Source organism: Syngnathus leptorhynchus, chromosome 11 (assembly GCF_054491065.1).
Source record: "Syngnathus leptorhynchus isolate UIUO chromosome 11, UIUO_Slep, whole genome shotgun sequence".
NCBI lineage: Eukaryota > Metazoa > Chordata > Actinopteri > Syngnathiformes > Syngnathidae > Syngnathus > Syngnathus leptorhynchus.
The window spans coordinates 10607510-10622518 of NC_141205.1; the positions used below are offsets into that span (position 1 = coordinate 10607510).

The window sequence follows — 15009 nt, forward strand, 5'->3', positions numbered from 1 at the left end:
TAGTACTTTTTGGGCATGCTTGTGTGTGTGTGCGAAAAAGGAATGTTTATAGTCCTCCCTCTTTGTTGCTGACCTTGAACACGTTCTTCTTGCTAGACAGCTCATTGGCCCAGTGTAGTTTGGCTCCTCTTAGGTCAACGCTACTTTCTGGGCGACTGTTTCCTGGTTTCTATAATAATTAATGATCAAAGATCATTATTTAATATTCTGCAATATTTTTTTTTTGTACGGAAGAAAGAATATATACGAGTATTGCCTGTCTATATGGGTTACTCCAGCATTTGTGCTCAAACACGCATAGCTTCAAAATTGCAACTATGGATGCTAACCATTAGCATGTAAGCTAAATGGCATTTTATGTTGTTTGTTAGCATTAATTAAACATCTTTTTGTCAAGTCTTACCCAGCTGGAAGGAGTCTGTGATTTGGGATCTTTGAAGAAAACCAAACTGTTGCCAACCAACACCACCCAGGATGGACTCCAGTTTTTTCTACAATACAAGCTTATGTATTTATTAATATGGTGATGGCGAATACTAAAACAATGAGATAGATGATTGTTTGAAACTTGAGTTTCTACTGTATTGTAACTACGTGTCACCTGAGTTTGCGACCTCCTTCTGCGATCTTGGTCTTATTCAAGAGGCCAGCTTTTTCCAACTCCTACAAGAGGACATATCATGTAAAACTGACTTTTTTACTGCTTGCATCCAAATCGTTGTGTCTCTGAACAAATATGACAGTTAATTTACGGAATACAATATAATATTTTTCAAAAATGTTGAAATAATTTTCTAGGTAAATAAATATCATTTTTCTTAAGAGTAATCAAAATACTGTCCCCAGGTCATATCTACATCATTTTAATTCTAATACTACACAGCACACTGAAACTTCTATTTTCAGTGAGTTCACAACAGGTGTATCATCGAGAGTGGAGACAAACGACTTCAAAAATTCCCAATGCCCGTTTGATGTGGAGAAGAAAAGAAATCCTTGAAAAATATACTTCAACATGAGACGAAATAAATGGGACATTTGATGTGAAAAGTAAAAAGGTGACGTCGTTTTCCCCTCACCGGAGTGTCGCCATCGCCGTCTGGAGAACTCTCCGGAGACGGCGGCTCCACCACGATATTGGTCACGTTGCACGAGTAGTCTTGGCACTGCCGGACGATCTGAAAGAATCCAGGAAATGGCGTGCAAGCTCGTGTAAAACAAAACACGAGTGGGTCTACCAAGATGGAGTGGGGGGGGGGGGGGCTACCTTGCCGTTCTCGGGCAGGATCATGGACTGCGAATGTGAGAGCTGTTGCTTAACATCATGCAATGGGGCAACGTCGTGGTACGGCTGGCCGGCGTTGCCGAGTGCCATGGTACAAATGGTGTCAGACGACGCGGCGCGTTGCATGCTCTTCACAAATAACAGGCAACGTGCAAAGAAAGCAAATAAAAAAGTCTTGGGTTATTGAGTGGAACATTTCAAACTCCAAAATAGCTTTTTTTTTTCTGTAGACAGTCTTCAGGTCTTTTTGTAAGTTTACGTCTTCCCACAAAAGTTCATACAATCATGCACATACAGACACAAGAAGGACACATCAAGTACCAAAGCAGCAATAATGAAATACTTTTGCCAATCCCTGTAACCTACTTCTCTCAACAATCACACCATACAACCGAAAAACTTGTAACTCTTCAAGCAAGGGAGATTAAGCAACTAAAAGCACCCACACTTTACTGTGATGCAACATGTAGCACTAAAAGCTGCTTGGGTAACAGCTTTTTTTTCTCTCTTCTTCTTAACACCATGAGTTGCTATTTCGCCACCTTAATATGCATAAATGCTGATCTCCCGGAAACTAAAGCGTGTAGCTGGCATTACTTGAATGCATTTTGCGGGAATACAGTGGAAAGATGCAGCTGGGGCAAACCTAATAATAGGGGCTCATTGATTTTCATGAGGTGAATTATTGTCTCCTTAAAAGCCCCCCGTTTCAGTCTTCTCATCACAGCCACGCAAAGAAAATACAGTGGAGAAGCTCAGGACTAGTGCCTATGGAAATAAATAAATAAACATATTTTTTTTTAACTTTATATAATTCCCCCCAAAAATAATTTAACTTAATTGATAACAAGTAATCCAATTGCGAAGCCCTACAAAAGGATGTGAAAGGATCCATGCTCTTTGTTGTTCTCCAGTTATAATAGGAAGCAGAGAATCTTCTCATGCAGTGACAATTTCAAACGTCCGAAGACCCTCGTGTACTTCCCGCTGCGCCGAAAGAACATGAGCGTCATCTTTTGTTTTGTGCGCAAGGTGAAATTCAAGGTGACACTCATAACATTTCCTTTTTGCCAATGAAAGGGATGGGAAGGTTGAGACTTTCACCTGTTTCATCCGCCAGCTGCCATCAATCTTCCTCTGGTGGCTTCCAAAGAGGAAATCTGGTGAGAGCTAGAAAAAAAGATAGGAAGTTTCATTTTTAATGCAAGTAGCACAGAAACTGCTAACCAAAATTGGGTAAACACTAGAGTGCAACTGATCAATCAGCAATTAAATAAAATATCGCCTATTTTATTCCTTTTTCAGGATGTTTTTTTTTTTTTTAAAGCTGAGAGTACTGTGGTAATGAAACTGGGCCCACCAAAACGCTGATGAGAACACAGCCCAACAGTTGAAACCAATCACTGTACTCATTTCGAATGGAAACATTACGTGTAAAAAGACTTACTGCAAACGTGTTCATCACCACTGAGCTTTAGAGACCCAAATTCTCATCTCGTTTGTATCGCTTTAGTCGTCTGGTGTCACGACGGCACTCCTTGTCGTGCCGCATTTCAAAAAAAGGACAAACTGTCTCGTTTCTTCTTCCTTGCGAGCCGGGCCTTACTTCCCCATTGTAGGGGGAAGCTGCTTTTATCAGCACATAAGCAGGAAGATACGCACTCTGACGCCAACGAAACGCGACAACCCCACCACAACATGGTGCCAAGGCTTTACCTGTGCGGAACTTGTCATTTAAATGAGTATAGCAACAAAAACATACCAAAAGAAGACCTTCATAAGAGTCATTTTTTTAAAACAAGTCCAAAAAGGAATATTTGAACCTTTGCAACTATGTCACCAAACTGTATTTTACGTCAAAGTGGCCACAATTCTACCAGCTTAGTGATGGCGACCACTATTTCACCATTTTGATGACAAGATGACGAAATACTCCCCAGCGTGAGAAGGTTCTTTCTAATGCATTAATGACAGAAATAGAAACCTGCTGGACGGGGGGGGGGGGAGAAAAGTAAGATGGGTGGAATTCAGCCCAGCTTTACGAAAAAAAAAATAATCTTAGCAATGTTCCAGTTATAGCAATGTGGCCAAATCATTTCTTTTATGAATTTGGCTGAGCTCCTGGCCTGGTTGGTGCAATCACTCCACAATGTAAAGCGACATATATGGGTCAATGCACCTTGCACTACCTTCACAGGGGAATCGCACCTTTGATAGTGCTTTTTTTATTTATACAATGTATTTTTTACGAGTGTTATTATCGTTGCTACTATACTGACGCAAGGATGATACAACCAAAAGACGCTAAACGCTCATTTAGGACAATGAGGATCAGGCTTTGGATGATTTGGCATCTAGATATCAACGCTGATATAGCATTTATCGTTCAAGTTTATTTAAACGATGCTAAATCAACCCCAAAGTTAACATTGTGTGTGATTATTCAATTAATCAATAGAATATTTAATTCTAAAAAACATTCCAAAGAGACAGCCCTAATGTTCAAATGGTGTGAGTGACTTAAATGACACAATATTTGGGGTTTTGAAATACCCATGGGGGTCTAATGGGTTCTCCTGCATTAGCATCTACCTCATTATTCCCTGCAGGGGGATAAGCCTGCCGTAAATGCGTCACAGGGGCAGTTGGAGTCAGTCAGCAATGATGGGGCAACTACGGCGATGTAATCCTACTTTTTAATTTAGCCGGGCTCTTAATCTGGTGCGTCATGCTCGTCCAGAGCCTCTGTGCACTCTGGATGAGCCTGACAATATGACTTCGGAGGCTCACTAATGTGAATACTTTATCTCACTCTTGTTTTATTCTAGGCATGTAGCCAATGGCGCATGAATTATGATAATGTGGTTAATAACTCATGATCATTGCAAGGGAGCCTAATTAAAATATTGTTGCAACATTCCAAAGCTGCCACTGAGCACACCATTAGACCAGTAAAAGCACTTGAGAGGAATACTTGCATGAGAAAGTAAACACAGTAAAGTACAGAAATAATATATAATGGATATAAAAAAAAAGTCGACACACTCTCCTGCTGGAGTGCTGTGTTATTGCAAAACAAAACAAAAAACATAGCCCAAGATAAATCTTTACAAAAATTTTCCCACCATTTCATGGAATATCACTTATACTAAAGTGAAACAAAACAAATCTTTCACAAGGCAAAGTAAAAATAAATAAGGTAGATAATGCTTTGATCCTTGAATAGAATTCATCTCATGTCTATGGAAAAACTAACATATTCGCTGTTGTTAATATTTTTGGTACCTATTAGTCCATGAAAAACTAACATCATCGCTGTTGTGCTCTTTTTAAAGAAGCCCTAAAATGTCACAAAGGCCAATAATAGACGTCGAGAGAGAGAGAAAAAAAAGCTATGACACCAAAACCTTGTCTCAAGCGCTGTGTAATGAAAACATATTTTTTACTTTTTCACTGTTTATCAGAAGAGTAGTAAAACATCTCTATTAGGCGGGACTTTGGCGCCGTCTTGTGGTACCCCTGGTAAAAGAAAATCTACGTTCAAATGAAAGAGTAATAATTTCAACTGACAGGCAGGCTATGTCTGGAAAAACGTCACTGCCACATAGTTATGCACATTTAACGTGCTTTATTTTGAAACCTGACGCTAATCACCTCATTAACATTTGTGTAATTGTCGACAATGCATTTATTGTGGCAGATGTGCAGGATGCTTACTTTGTGCACTGTACCGTTGCCAGTTGCAGAAAGCGGCAGTGTCAGATGACTTGTTTCTCTTGGTAACGTTTGCGTTGGAATGACCTGGTAGAGAAGAATAAATTAAAACCACTCAAATGTTCCCTATTTTATCTTGAAATTTCAATGAAATAGTGACAAGGTCTCATAAATGCTACAAACCTCGCTAAATGTTCTTTGACAAAAAAAAAAAGATTTAGACGAATTAAGCGAACATATAACTGACACATCTTTGAACCCTGACCTTTCGCTAACCTCTCTTTAGGGAGGCGTCAATGAATAAAGCTCTTTATCTGGAAATGACTTGTCATGAAACATATCGAGACCAAAGCGCAAACCTGTTTATTGGCGCTGGTGCCTCCGCGGGCTCTCCGAGGAGGCTTCCAGGATCTCTCCTTGGTGATGCTGTTGACGTAGTAGCTTCTCAGAGAAGAAGGGTCCACGTATTGCTCCCACAAGTCCATGACCTGCTCAGGCTGCTGGCCAGGATTGGGACTCGGAGGCTCCATTTGCGAAGCCCGCCTGTCTACCTGCGGTTGATGGTAGAGAGGTGACTCCTGCCAGGACAGTTGGGACAGATAGGACTCTGTCGGGACCTGGAGAAAGAAAACAGGAACAGCAATATATGATTTTAAAATGTGCTGAGATTTTCATATAAGTGATTTACTCACGCAAATAGATATGTAATACATTGTCAAATGTAAACCTGGCACGGTTTGATTTTTGACAAAAACTGTGACAATTTAATAAGAGTGTAGCAAAAAATCCAACAAGCTGCGGATTAAAACGAGGTTACTGGGAGGACAAGAAATGGAAGATCTTTTGACGGAATAAAGCCAAAGTATTTACTCTCTAAGCGACTGATGTTACACGTTTATCACAGCCGCCTCACAACGCAACTCAGTTATGCGATGCATAGCAAAGGAAAGCAAAGACCACTATGTGACAATATTGCCTTGGAAGTTGCTTGACTTGATCTAGTTTTTTGATGTAATAATTAACTCCTCATCACATTTGTATTTCCACAAATTATGTTGAAATGTTCTTTAAAAAAATAGGACGTCCAGTTCGTAAAGGTTTTATGATGGTGACACTTTGGCATTGCCGCGGTATAAAAATGCATAGACAAAGCAATACTGAATTGAAAAACAAACTTCTCCATCCAAGTGTGTGAGTTCTCTCTCTCATTCTGTATTTGGGAGAGACATTTCAAGGGATAAAGAGCAGCATGTCCCGCTTACTGGGATTAAGCGCACAATAAATTCAGTGGGAAGGGAGATGACTTGTGTGGACTCTGATGTAATTCTGGGATGCCCTGACGTCATTCCTGACATGATTGATTCTCTGGTGGGGGGGATTATTAAAGGCACAGACAGTGAATGAAACGCAGCTACCATAGCTACTGTACATCACGCTTTGAGACAGACATTTTTATTATTAAAGACAAGCAGCTGCTTAAGTACAGTTCTGGTCCAATGGCTTTGTGCTTTGCCCTCAACCCTGACATGCTCACTCACGCCCTACCTGCAAGTGATTGTTCTTGCCAGCAGATCCAACCACGTCCCATTGGCTGCAAGACTTCTTTGGAAGCCGGTAGTTGACGTGGCTACTGAAGCTCCCGCCCACCTCATCGTAAGGGTTCTCCACCACATTGTCTGTCAGATTGCTCTGGCTCTGGCTGCGAGTGATCATGGGGACCACTCTGGAATTGCATTGTGAGGCGGGTGCGTCTTCGGGCACCGCAAGGTGGCCTGACCGGGGGGAGGAGGAGTTGAACGCGAAGGTGGAGAGACGGACGTCACTCTTGTTGGCGACGGTGTTAAGACCTCTGAAGGCACTGTTGGAGCTGAGGTTCTCCATAGAGCGGTAGATGGGTTTACTCGCTGTATATGAAAACATACAACTGTTATAAGTAAACTTTTTTTTTTTTTCTGTGTTCCTTTCTCACTTTACCTTGGCGCTGATCGTGATAGGCAACCTCTGTAGGGCTCGGCGTGAGCGCCACTCGAGGCAAGATGCGGACGTTGGAGTTGAGTGACGCCGAGATGATGAGGTGTTGGCGCGAGGGCATGGGCGCCACAGGAACCTCGGTCACGTATGTGGCCGGTACGTACAGCGGCTTGGTTTTACTTGCGGCCCCTATCCTCCGTACCTGTCATACCACAAGCATCTGCTGTAATGTATTTTATTATACAGTACATATTAAATATAATGTAATTTATAAGTAAAATTGTCTCATGGAGTTCAAGGATTTTCTCACCTGCCACCAGTCAGCGTTGGTCTTCTTAAGGAGAATAAACCGTTCGCCTTCCCGGATGCAAACCTGCCTTCCATCAGCACCACGATAGTTGTAATCATATTGGGCCTCGAGAACCACCGTGCCACTGGGCACGCCGCACAGAGTCACCCCCCTGGAGTTCACAGCGGGCGCCACAGCAGGCTGCTGATGCCCCATTGAGCGCCGCCATGTCCCAGACAGCATGGTTCTTCTTTGCTTGTTCAGCGAAGCGAGCACCGATGGCGGATGACAGCAACCCAGGTTGGATTAGCGCTGGACGGGGGTGGAGACCGGAGCTTCGCTAGTTCCATACTCTGGAAGAAGAACCACAAGGGAAATTTTAAGATGACTAAAAATAAGAATCGGGTTCTGACCCCGTGGAGTTATGAGAATGGCAGTTTTATCTTGAGTCATCCAACCTCACTTCCATTTTCTGACAATGAGATAAGATTAGTAGCAATTGGACTAAATCTCGGAGACAACTGTTTCGGAAGGAGTCGTAAAAATGGCAAAACACATGGGGAAATATTATGAGATAAAGTATTGGACTGCATGCTTCATGTGTTTCTACAAGTTTTACAGTCATCATTCAGAAAGATTGCGATGAATCGTTGTTGAGCACACCCGGCATGACTCAAGAAGTATTCTTAAGTGACGAAAGTGCTTCAGCGAGCAGCAAGTTATTTTTTTTTCCTTATTGTAAGAGACTCATGGATTATTCATCAATGTCCAGAAACGTTTTAAAATGGCCCATCTCTAAAAATCATCATATTAAAAGAAACGAACAAGCAAATGCAGAGATAGTGCTACACTGGGGTCGTCTCAAGTTAAGTGCAACACACAAAACAAGTCTGAAAATGATAAAAAGGCAAGGGATAGGTTAAGACAACATGAAAAAATAATGATAAAAACAAAAAATTGAAAATGTGAGTGCATGAATAATGCTGGCTGTTGTGTGTGACAGCAGTGTATAGAGGGCAGGGTTCACTGGCTCAACCTTGATAATCCCACTGTTATTAAAGCAAAGCCATGAAGCAGTTAAGTCCTAGGATGTGGAGAATTACACTAAAACCCAAATGTACCACAGTAATGGTGGTGGCTAGCATGGAAAAAAATAACATCAGTAAAAGTGGCTACAATAGTGCCTTGATGTACAAAGTGAATGGAATGTGGTGACATAAAGGTTGTATTACATTAAAGATAGGTCAACTCCCAAATTTTCTTTGGAATATGTTCTGTGTCAAAACACGGTGTTCTGATAAATGTTTGTGGACTTGCTGTCGACTTAAAATGACATCATAATTGACAGGTCTCAGGTCACAACCAATCACGGCTCAACGGTTTTCTGAAGCTAAGCCGTGATTGGTTGAGACCTGACACAGCCGTGATGTCATTTTCCCATGACAGCAATTGGCAAAATGGCCACCCCTGAGATGGATGGATAAGCCTTGTGGTTGTTTTAATACAGAGTGTAATTCTTTTACGTTGTCAATAAACATCAATAAACAGCTTGAAGTCTCATTTTTCAGGAATTCTTCACAACAGTATTAGGCAAAGTCCGACTTAGAGTGAACCTGAAGTGACGAGTTGAGTTGCGATAATACAGCGTCCATATCGCAAGTTCAACAAATTCACATCTTTTATTCACGTTATGTTCGGTGACAAATTTTCCATGAGTGCATAGTTTTGTTGAGCAAGATTCCATTTCCTATGGCATTGTGGTGGTGTAATCTAGCATGACACGCTTTTAAAAATAAAATAGAATTAAGATCATGAAGAAAAAAAGAAAATGTAGAGTAAGCAACTCACCGCACAAACAGGAAATGATTCAAATGTGACACAAAGATTAACCTATTGAGGTCCAAATGTCCGAACAGTGGTTGAAATTGCAATTCTATTCCACAATCAAAACTTTTTTCAGGTCATGTGTAAATGCCTGTAGCGACTGTGTGCAATTTGGCGCCGAAACAAAAGCGGCTCAAGTTGTTGCCAAATAAAAAGCCGAATAAGACTCAGCTTGTGAGGATTGTGTAATCATCAATGAATTCACTCCTTTATTCCATGGTTGTTAAAATGTCACATGCTTGTTCACTTGTATATCTGTTAAGATCACATTATCCATTAAAATTTGCTTGATTGCAGCCGTTTGACTCTGGACTTGGTAATAAATTTAATAATCCTATGAAAGTAAAATAACACCAAAATTTGATCAACATTTTTTTTTTCAAATTCAAATCTGCTTTGATTGCACCCCAAGTGCCTATGGTATTTGGAAAACAATGTTTTTCTAATTAACATTATAAATAGCAAATAGAAAATGGGTGAATTGAACCCAAACAGACCCTTGGCCTTCTGAGGTAAACATGAAGCAGGACATCGAATGGCTGTTAGCAGCCACGCAAGTAAAGTGCATGTTCACAATGAGTAGTGGCAGGCAATTCAATTGAGAAATGCAGGCATCTATAGTGAAAGTAAACAAGCAGCAGGCCGGCTAATTGACTTATCGATCGGTTCGCAGGGCTGCTCACGTGTCCTCGTGTTAGAAAAAGGTCAAATCTAATTTATAATTCCTCATTCAAAATGGAATAACATTGAAGTCCACATTAAAGAACTTCATGATGCTGGATGATATCTATCCATAAGAAATGTAAAATAATAATATCATGTGTACAATTTTAATTAGAAATTTTTCCACGACTAACTCAAAACGGCTACTTTAGAAAGAAGCAAGTTAAAAAAAATAAAAAAAAAACATGTCGCTGCGTCATAGCCGTTGTCTTTCCATATGTTTGAAATGCAAAGAGGGTAGCTTGAATAATCAAGGTCTTCAAAGCCAGACATGGAGGGATGGATCGTGGGGTGGATGGGTGGCACAGTGTTGAGTGAAAAACATCAAACGCATCCGTACGCTCTCTCACTTTGACACGCACACAGTGGCTACATGTAAAAGAAAAAAAAAAAAAGAAAAAAAAAATACCAGGGCTGGAATATTGGATTGATGCAATAATTGCAAACAAAACCAAATCAAGTGAAACTAACTTTCATTTTACATTTTAGTTTTTCTCCTCGTCAACTTTGGGCTGAGGGCTCTCCAGCAGCAAATTGGAGAATGTGGAGATTGCCAAATTATAAACCACCTCTCATTTGTGAACCATCATTGTTTTGTGGTGTGTCCGCTGCATGCGCCACATGCACAGATCCTCACACTGATGGACAAGTGCAATTTGATGGCTGGAAAAAATATAATATCCCATCTGATCAATAAATTGGATTTAGTCCAAACGTGCCAAAAGTAAAGTTATTTATGTAACCCGCGTGTGTTCTTTGAGGAGAGAGAAAGAAAGAGAGCACCCTGTCTACTTTGCGCATGGATGCTACAGTGATAAGGCGTGATGTCTCTCTCTCCACAAGAGAGAGGCGCCCCAAGCCAAAACAGCCTTTCATCCCGCCAAAGCCATGCATTATTGATGATCAGAGCAAGAGCACAGAGACGTGCTCAAAAACACACTGCACTCTCCTCTGTGACGCTCCGTAATATGTATGGGAATTTATGTGTGTGTGTGTGTGTGTGTCAGATTTAACAGGTGGGCCGGGTTATTGAATAACAGTCGGCCAAGGAGCCAATGAGAGGCCGGATGACGACACACCAGGTCGTCATTGGCTCACAACAGTCAAAAACAACAAGGGGCATCTCTGCTATGCGTTGCTCTTTGTGCTTGGCTGCACCCAACAACACTTCACACATGTGCGATGCCATCATTTTCAGACGTTTCAAACGTCAAACTGACGCAACGCCAGTGTTTACCACCAAGCCCCGAGCCGGCGCGCCTTCGACACGGAACAGGAACAGGAAGCAGCCAGGCTGTCGTTTGCCCGTCAGACCAAAGCGGCATCTGTATGCTCTGGGGGATGCAGCAAGTGCATTTAAGGCCTTGTTTGCCTTTTTCCGTTCATTGAACACTCCAAATCACAGGTGTCAAACTCCTTGAGAGCCACTATCCTGCATGTTTTACATGTTTACCTCCTCCAACATCTGCAGAAGCCAGATAAGGATCCTCATCATCCTGAATCAGGTGTGTTGGAGGAGGGAAACATTTAAAAAATGCATGCTAGCATCTTTCGATGACCAGACTCCAATACTCTCAATCCTCCATGAACGTGAATGTAAACCAAGTAGCCGTAAAGGAGCGAATGAGTAGACTGTGTAGCAATGGGCCGGTTCTAAAAATAGCTGAGACTGGGCCCTTCTAAGAATGTTGTAGAAGTTGTCGTTCAACACCTGCAGAGATTTACAGAAATAGTGTTGCATATATTTATTTAAGTTCCATCCATCCATTTTCTGAACCGCTTAGTCCCCACGGGGGTCGCGGGCGTGCTGGAGCCTATCCCAGCCGTCATCGGGCAGTAGGCGGGGGACACCCTGAACCGGTTGCCAGCCAATCGCAGGGCACACAGAGACGAACAAGCACTCGCACTCACACCTGGGGACAATTTGGAGTGCTCAATCAGCTTACCAAGCATGTTTTTGGGATGTGGGAGGAAACCGGAGTGCCCGGAGAAAACACACGCGCACACGGGGAGAACATGCAAACTCCACACAGGAAGGATCGGCGGTGGAATCGAACCCGCACCCTCCTAACTGTGAAACGGACGTGCTACCCAGTGCACCACCGAGCCACCCTGCATATATTTATGTTTCCTACCATATTAAATTTTTTCCACTTTACATCTCAGATTTTTCATGATTACAATTTCCATACCAAATGACAGCAAATGAAATGTCAAGAATGCTTGTATCATGCCACGCTAAGACAGACTTTGGCAGAGCAAGGGGAGGCCTCGCTGAGCCTCGGGGGCATGTGCCCTGCATTGATGTTTCTAATGAAGAGCGCGAAGCTCCATTGATCCACCGGGGAAGAGAGTGAGCTGTCAAAAGCAATCAGACAAGTCAAAGACCCACTTTTTTTTTTTTTTTTTTTAATCGCAGCGCTGAGCTGGCGAAGTGAGCACGATACTGTTGGGGAGGAGGAAGAAGAGCAGCTCAACCTCCCACAGCAGCACACGCAACTTTGATATCTTTGTCGGCCTACTGTTGTAGCGTACTTGTTCAATAAGAGAACGCCACCATCTAAGAAGGAGGGATTAGAAGGTGTCTGAAAGCAATGTAATCAAAGCAACTGATGAAAAACATATTCCAATTATTTTAATGTCCTATAATATTAAGATCGCCCAGATTCGTTTTGCACATTTGCCACTTGTTGCAGAATTTATAGGGTTCAATCACAACTGCCCAATGAAAAAGATGAAGCTTTTCTTTTCTTTTTTTTCTTTAAAAGATTCTTCACTATCTGCACCACTGTAACCGCACTGCTTCCAAAGCTTTCCCCTTTTTCTCTGAAACGTTAAGGATTAATCATCCATTAATAAATGGCAGAGAGGATATTAATACGTTTGGGGAAAAAAATGCAGTTCATAATTTATTAGAGACAGTTATTGGCATCGGTCAAAACTGAAAAAAGAAAAAGTGTGCATGGGAAAGGAAATGTGTGTAAGAGATCAAATGAAAACTAAGTCAATGTAAATAATCCCTACCATGCGGACATTCTAACTAAAAATGTAATCAGCACATTATAATGTGCTCCTGTATTCTCACCACACAGCTGATAGCATGCAAGCAAGAACACTCCTTCAGTAGACACAGTGCAATTCCCTCTATTGCACAAATATCCCGGAGCTGCACTATAATCTGACTAGTGACACAGCACCATGCAAAGCACTTCAGCCTCTAAACCTCTGTGACACTGCGCCGTGGAGCCCACCGCAGTAATTACAGTATAAAGTTGCGGGCTCCCAGCTAATACGGCGCGTGGTACAACGGGGGCATTTTTAATCAGCGGGGTTGTGACCTCAGAATAATCTTTCCTTCTCAATGGCTGGCTAAAAACGGGGGTCGTCACATTTCCTACTTTGTATAGACATAGTGGTTACAAAACAAACTCAAATTTGCAATGTGTCACGTGTCATGTTTTTTCTTTTTTTTTTTTTTTTTCCCAAAGCCGGTTTGGTTAACATTTTGGAGTCTATTTCGCGTTAGAAAAAAAGCTTTCATGTGGTGACATTTAAAGGAGACATGCAATTATTATTGGTATTATTTTTACAATAAGCACTCCTAGATCTCTGCAGCATGCTTTCACCAAAGTGCCCCATGAAATGTCAAAATTCTTACGACAAATTTCTTGCCGTGATGGAACCCGCCCAATCATACCAATGGCGAGCTCTGCTTTTGTGAGATTGACAGCCACTTTGGTCTTTTCCTTCTTCCACTTCACTGGCAGCAAATGTTTGTGGTGGCCAGTTGCTTGCTTCTACCAACAGAAGCAAAGTTTAGGAACACAAGTGAGCACCCAAGATAAAAAAGCTTGTCAATTAATGTGGCAAATTACATGATCAAACTCAAATAACCACTAACTCCAACTCAAGTCATTGGTGGAGAAACATGGACATAGTTCGTTATTATCCAAGTTAGCCCCACTCATTATCTAGTTAGTACTAGTTACCTGCAGTTTTGGGATTTTTGCATTAAAGTATAAATGTACTTGTTAAATTTCATACTTGAGTGGTCGGCATTCAAGCGACAGAAGTTCTTGAATAGAAACACATGTTTTCTATAGTATGACCCATTTTAGGCAAGAGAAGTTAAGATGACTGCTTGGTGTGCCAGATCTAACACTTGTGGGTCACATTATGGCCAAGTTCTGCTTTAAACAGTATTGTTGGTGTGCAATGTGTTTCCACAGGATGTGGTGGAACGCTCATGTATTTGAGAATATTGCTTTGATGATGCGGATAGTTTTGCACATAATTTAGCCACTTGTGCATGTCTGACATGGTGGTGGATCAATAGTGGCAACAGTGGCCTAAAGCCTTTTTGAGCTGTGGTTACTCTGACTGATTATTGATATTTTATCAATGTTTTAAGAGCTCAAATCAACTTTAAAATCGTACATAGAATTTGAGCAGATTGAAATCGCACAACAAAAGTCAAAACATTGAGCATGCCTCATTTATATGGAACTCAAATAGTGTTGCACCTGCAAATGAGACAACTATGTGGGTAAATGATGAATATTGTGGAATAGCTAAGAAATTGAACCTGGTCTGAAGATCTTCAAAAAATATATATATATATATACTAACACAGCATATGCTATATTTACATAAACTCCCTTAATAGTGAAAAAAACTGCAAAAAAAAACTTCGTTTACTGGACTAATGAATGCATAAAAAAATTATTTTCTCTCTAATAAAAGCACAACATTTCACAGCACAAATGTCAGTTTGCATGTGTAAGAGGGCGTCTGCACTCACCTTGCAGCAAGGTAATGTTTTTTTTTTTTTTATTGGAGAGTTGCTTCTCGGTTAGTTTGCTTGCAGCATATAAATCCACGGTATATGCCAAATATCATTTGGCAAATATAGACAACTCCGTCAGGTACTTTTAATTTTTGCAGAGTAATGACAGTCGTATGTGAGAGCACTTAAGTTGTCCGGTTTAGAGAATGTTGCCTCCTGCGAGGTCTTTAAGCGGATAAAAAAAATAAAAATAGAGCTTGCGCTGCATGCATTTCTCGGTTAAGGATTGGGTAAATACACGCAATATGATTTTACATTCAGCCAATCAGATTCTTCGGACAGGCGGTGCCGTGAAGC

The 15009-nt window shown here is 41.3% G+C and overlaps 1 protein-coding gene across 7 annotated transcripts in view; it reads right to left on the bottom strand.

Moving 5' to 3' along the window:
- The window catches only part of arhgap9 (Rho GTPase activating protein 9), a 21682-nt gene extending 6818 nt beyond the window's left edge, over positions 1–14864 (bottom strand). For 2 of the 7 annotated variants that reach the window (XM_085925153.1, XM_085925159.1), the window contains exons 1-13: positions 14668–14864; positions 13525–13663; positions 7281–7612; positions 6974–7172; positions 6545–6903; positions 5359–5616; positions 5003–5086; positions 2390–2455; positions 1268–1414; positions 1080–1178; positions 602–663; positions 404–491; positions 74–169 (exon numbers count right to left, since the gene is read on the bottom strand). In XM_085925153.1, the coding sequence (XP_085781279.1) occupies positions 74–169; positions 404–491; positions 602–663; positions 1080–1178; positions 1268–1414; positions 2390–2455; positions 5003–5086; positions 5359–5616; positions 6545–6903; positions 6974–7172; positions 7281–7502 (1680 nt within the window). In that variant the 5' untranslated portion in view covers positions 7503–7612; positions 13525–13663; positions 14668–14864. Of the gene's footprint in view, positions 1–73; positions 170–403; positions 492–601; positions 664–1079; positions 1179–1267; positions 1415–2389; positions 2456–5002; positions 5087–5358; positions 5617–5691; positions 5927–6544; positions 6904–6973; positions 7173–7280; positions 7613–13524; positions 13845–14667 lie in introns of those variants that run through there. The other 5 variants (XM_085925160.1, XM_085925158.1, XM_085925154.1 and 2 more) reach the window with 5 other exon arrangements.
- Positions 14865–15009: the final 145 nt, after the last annotated feature.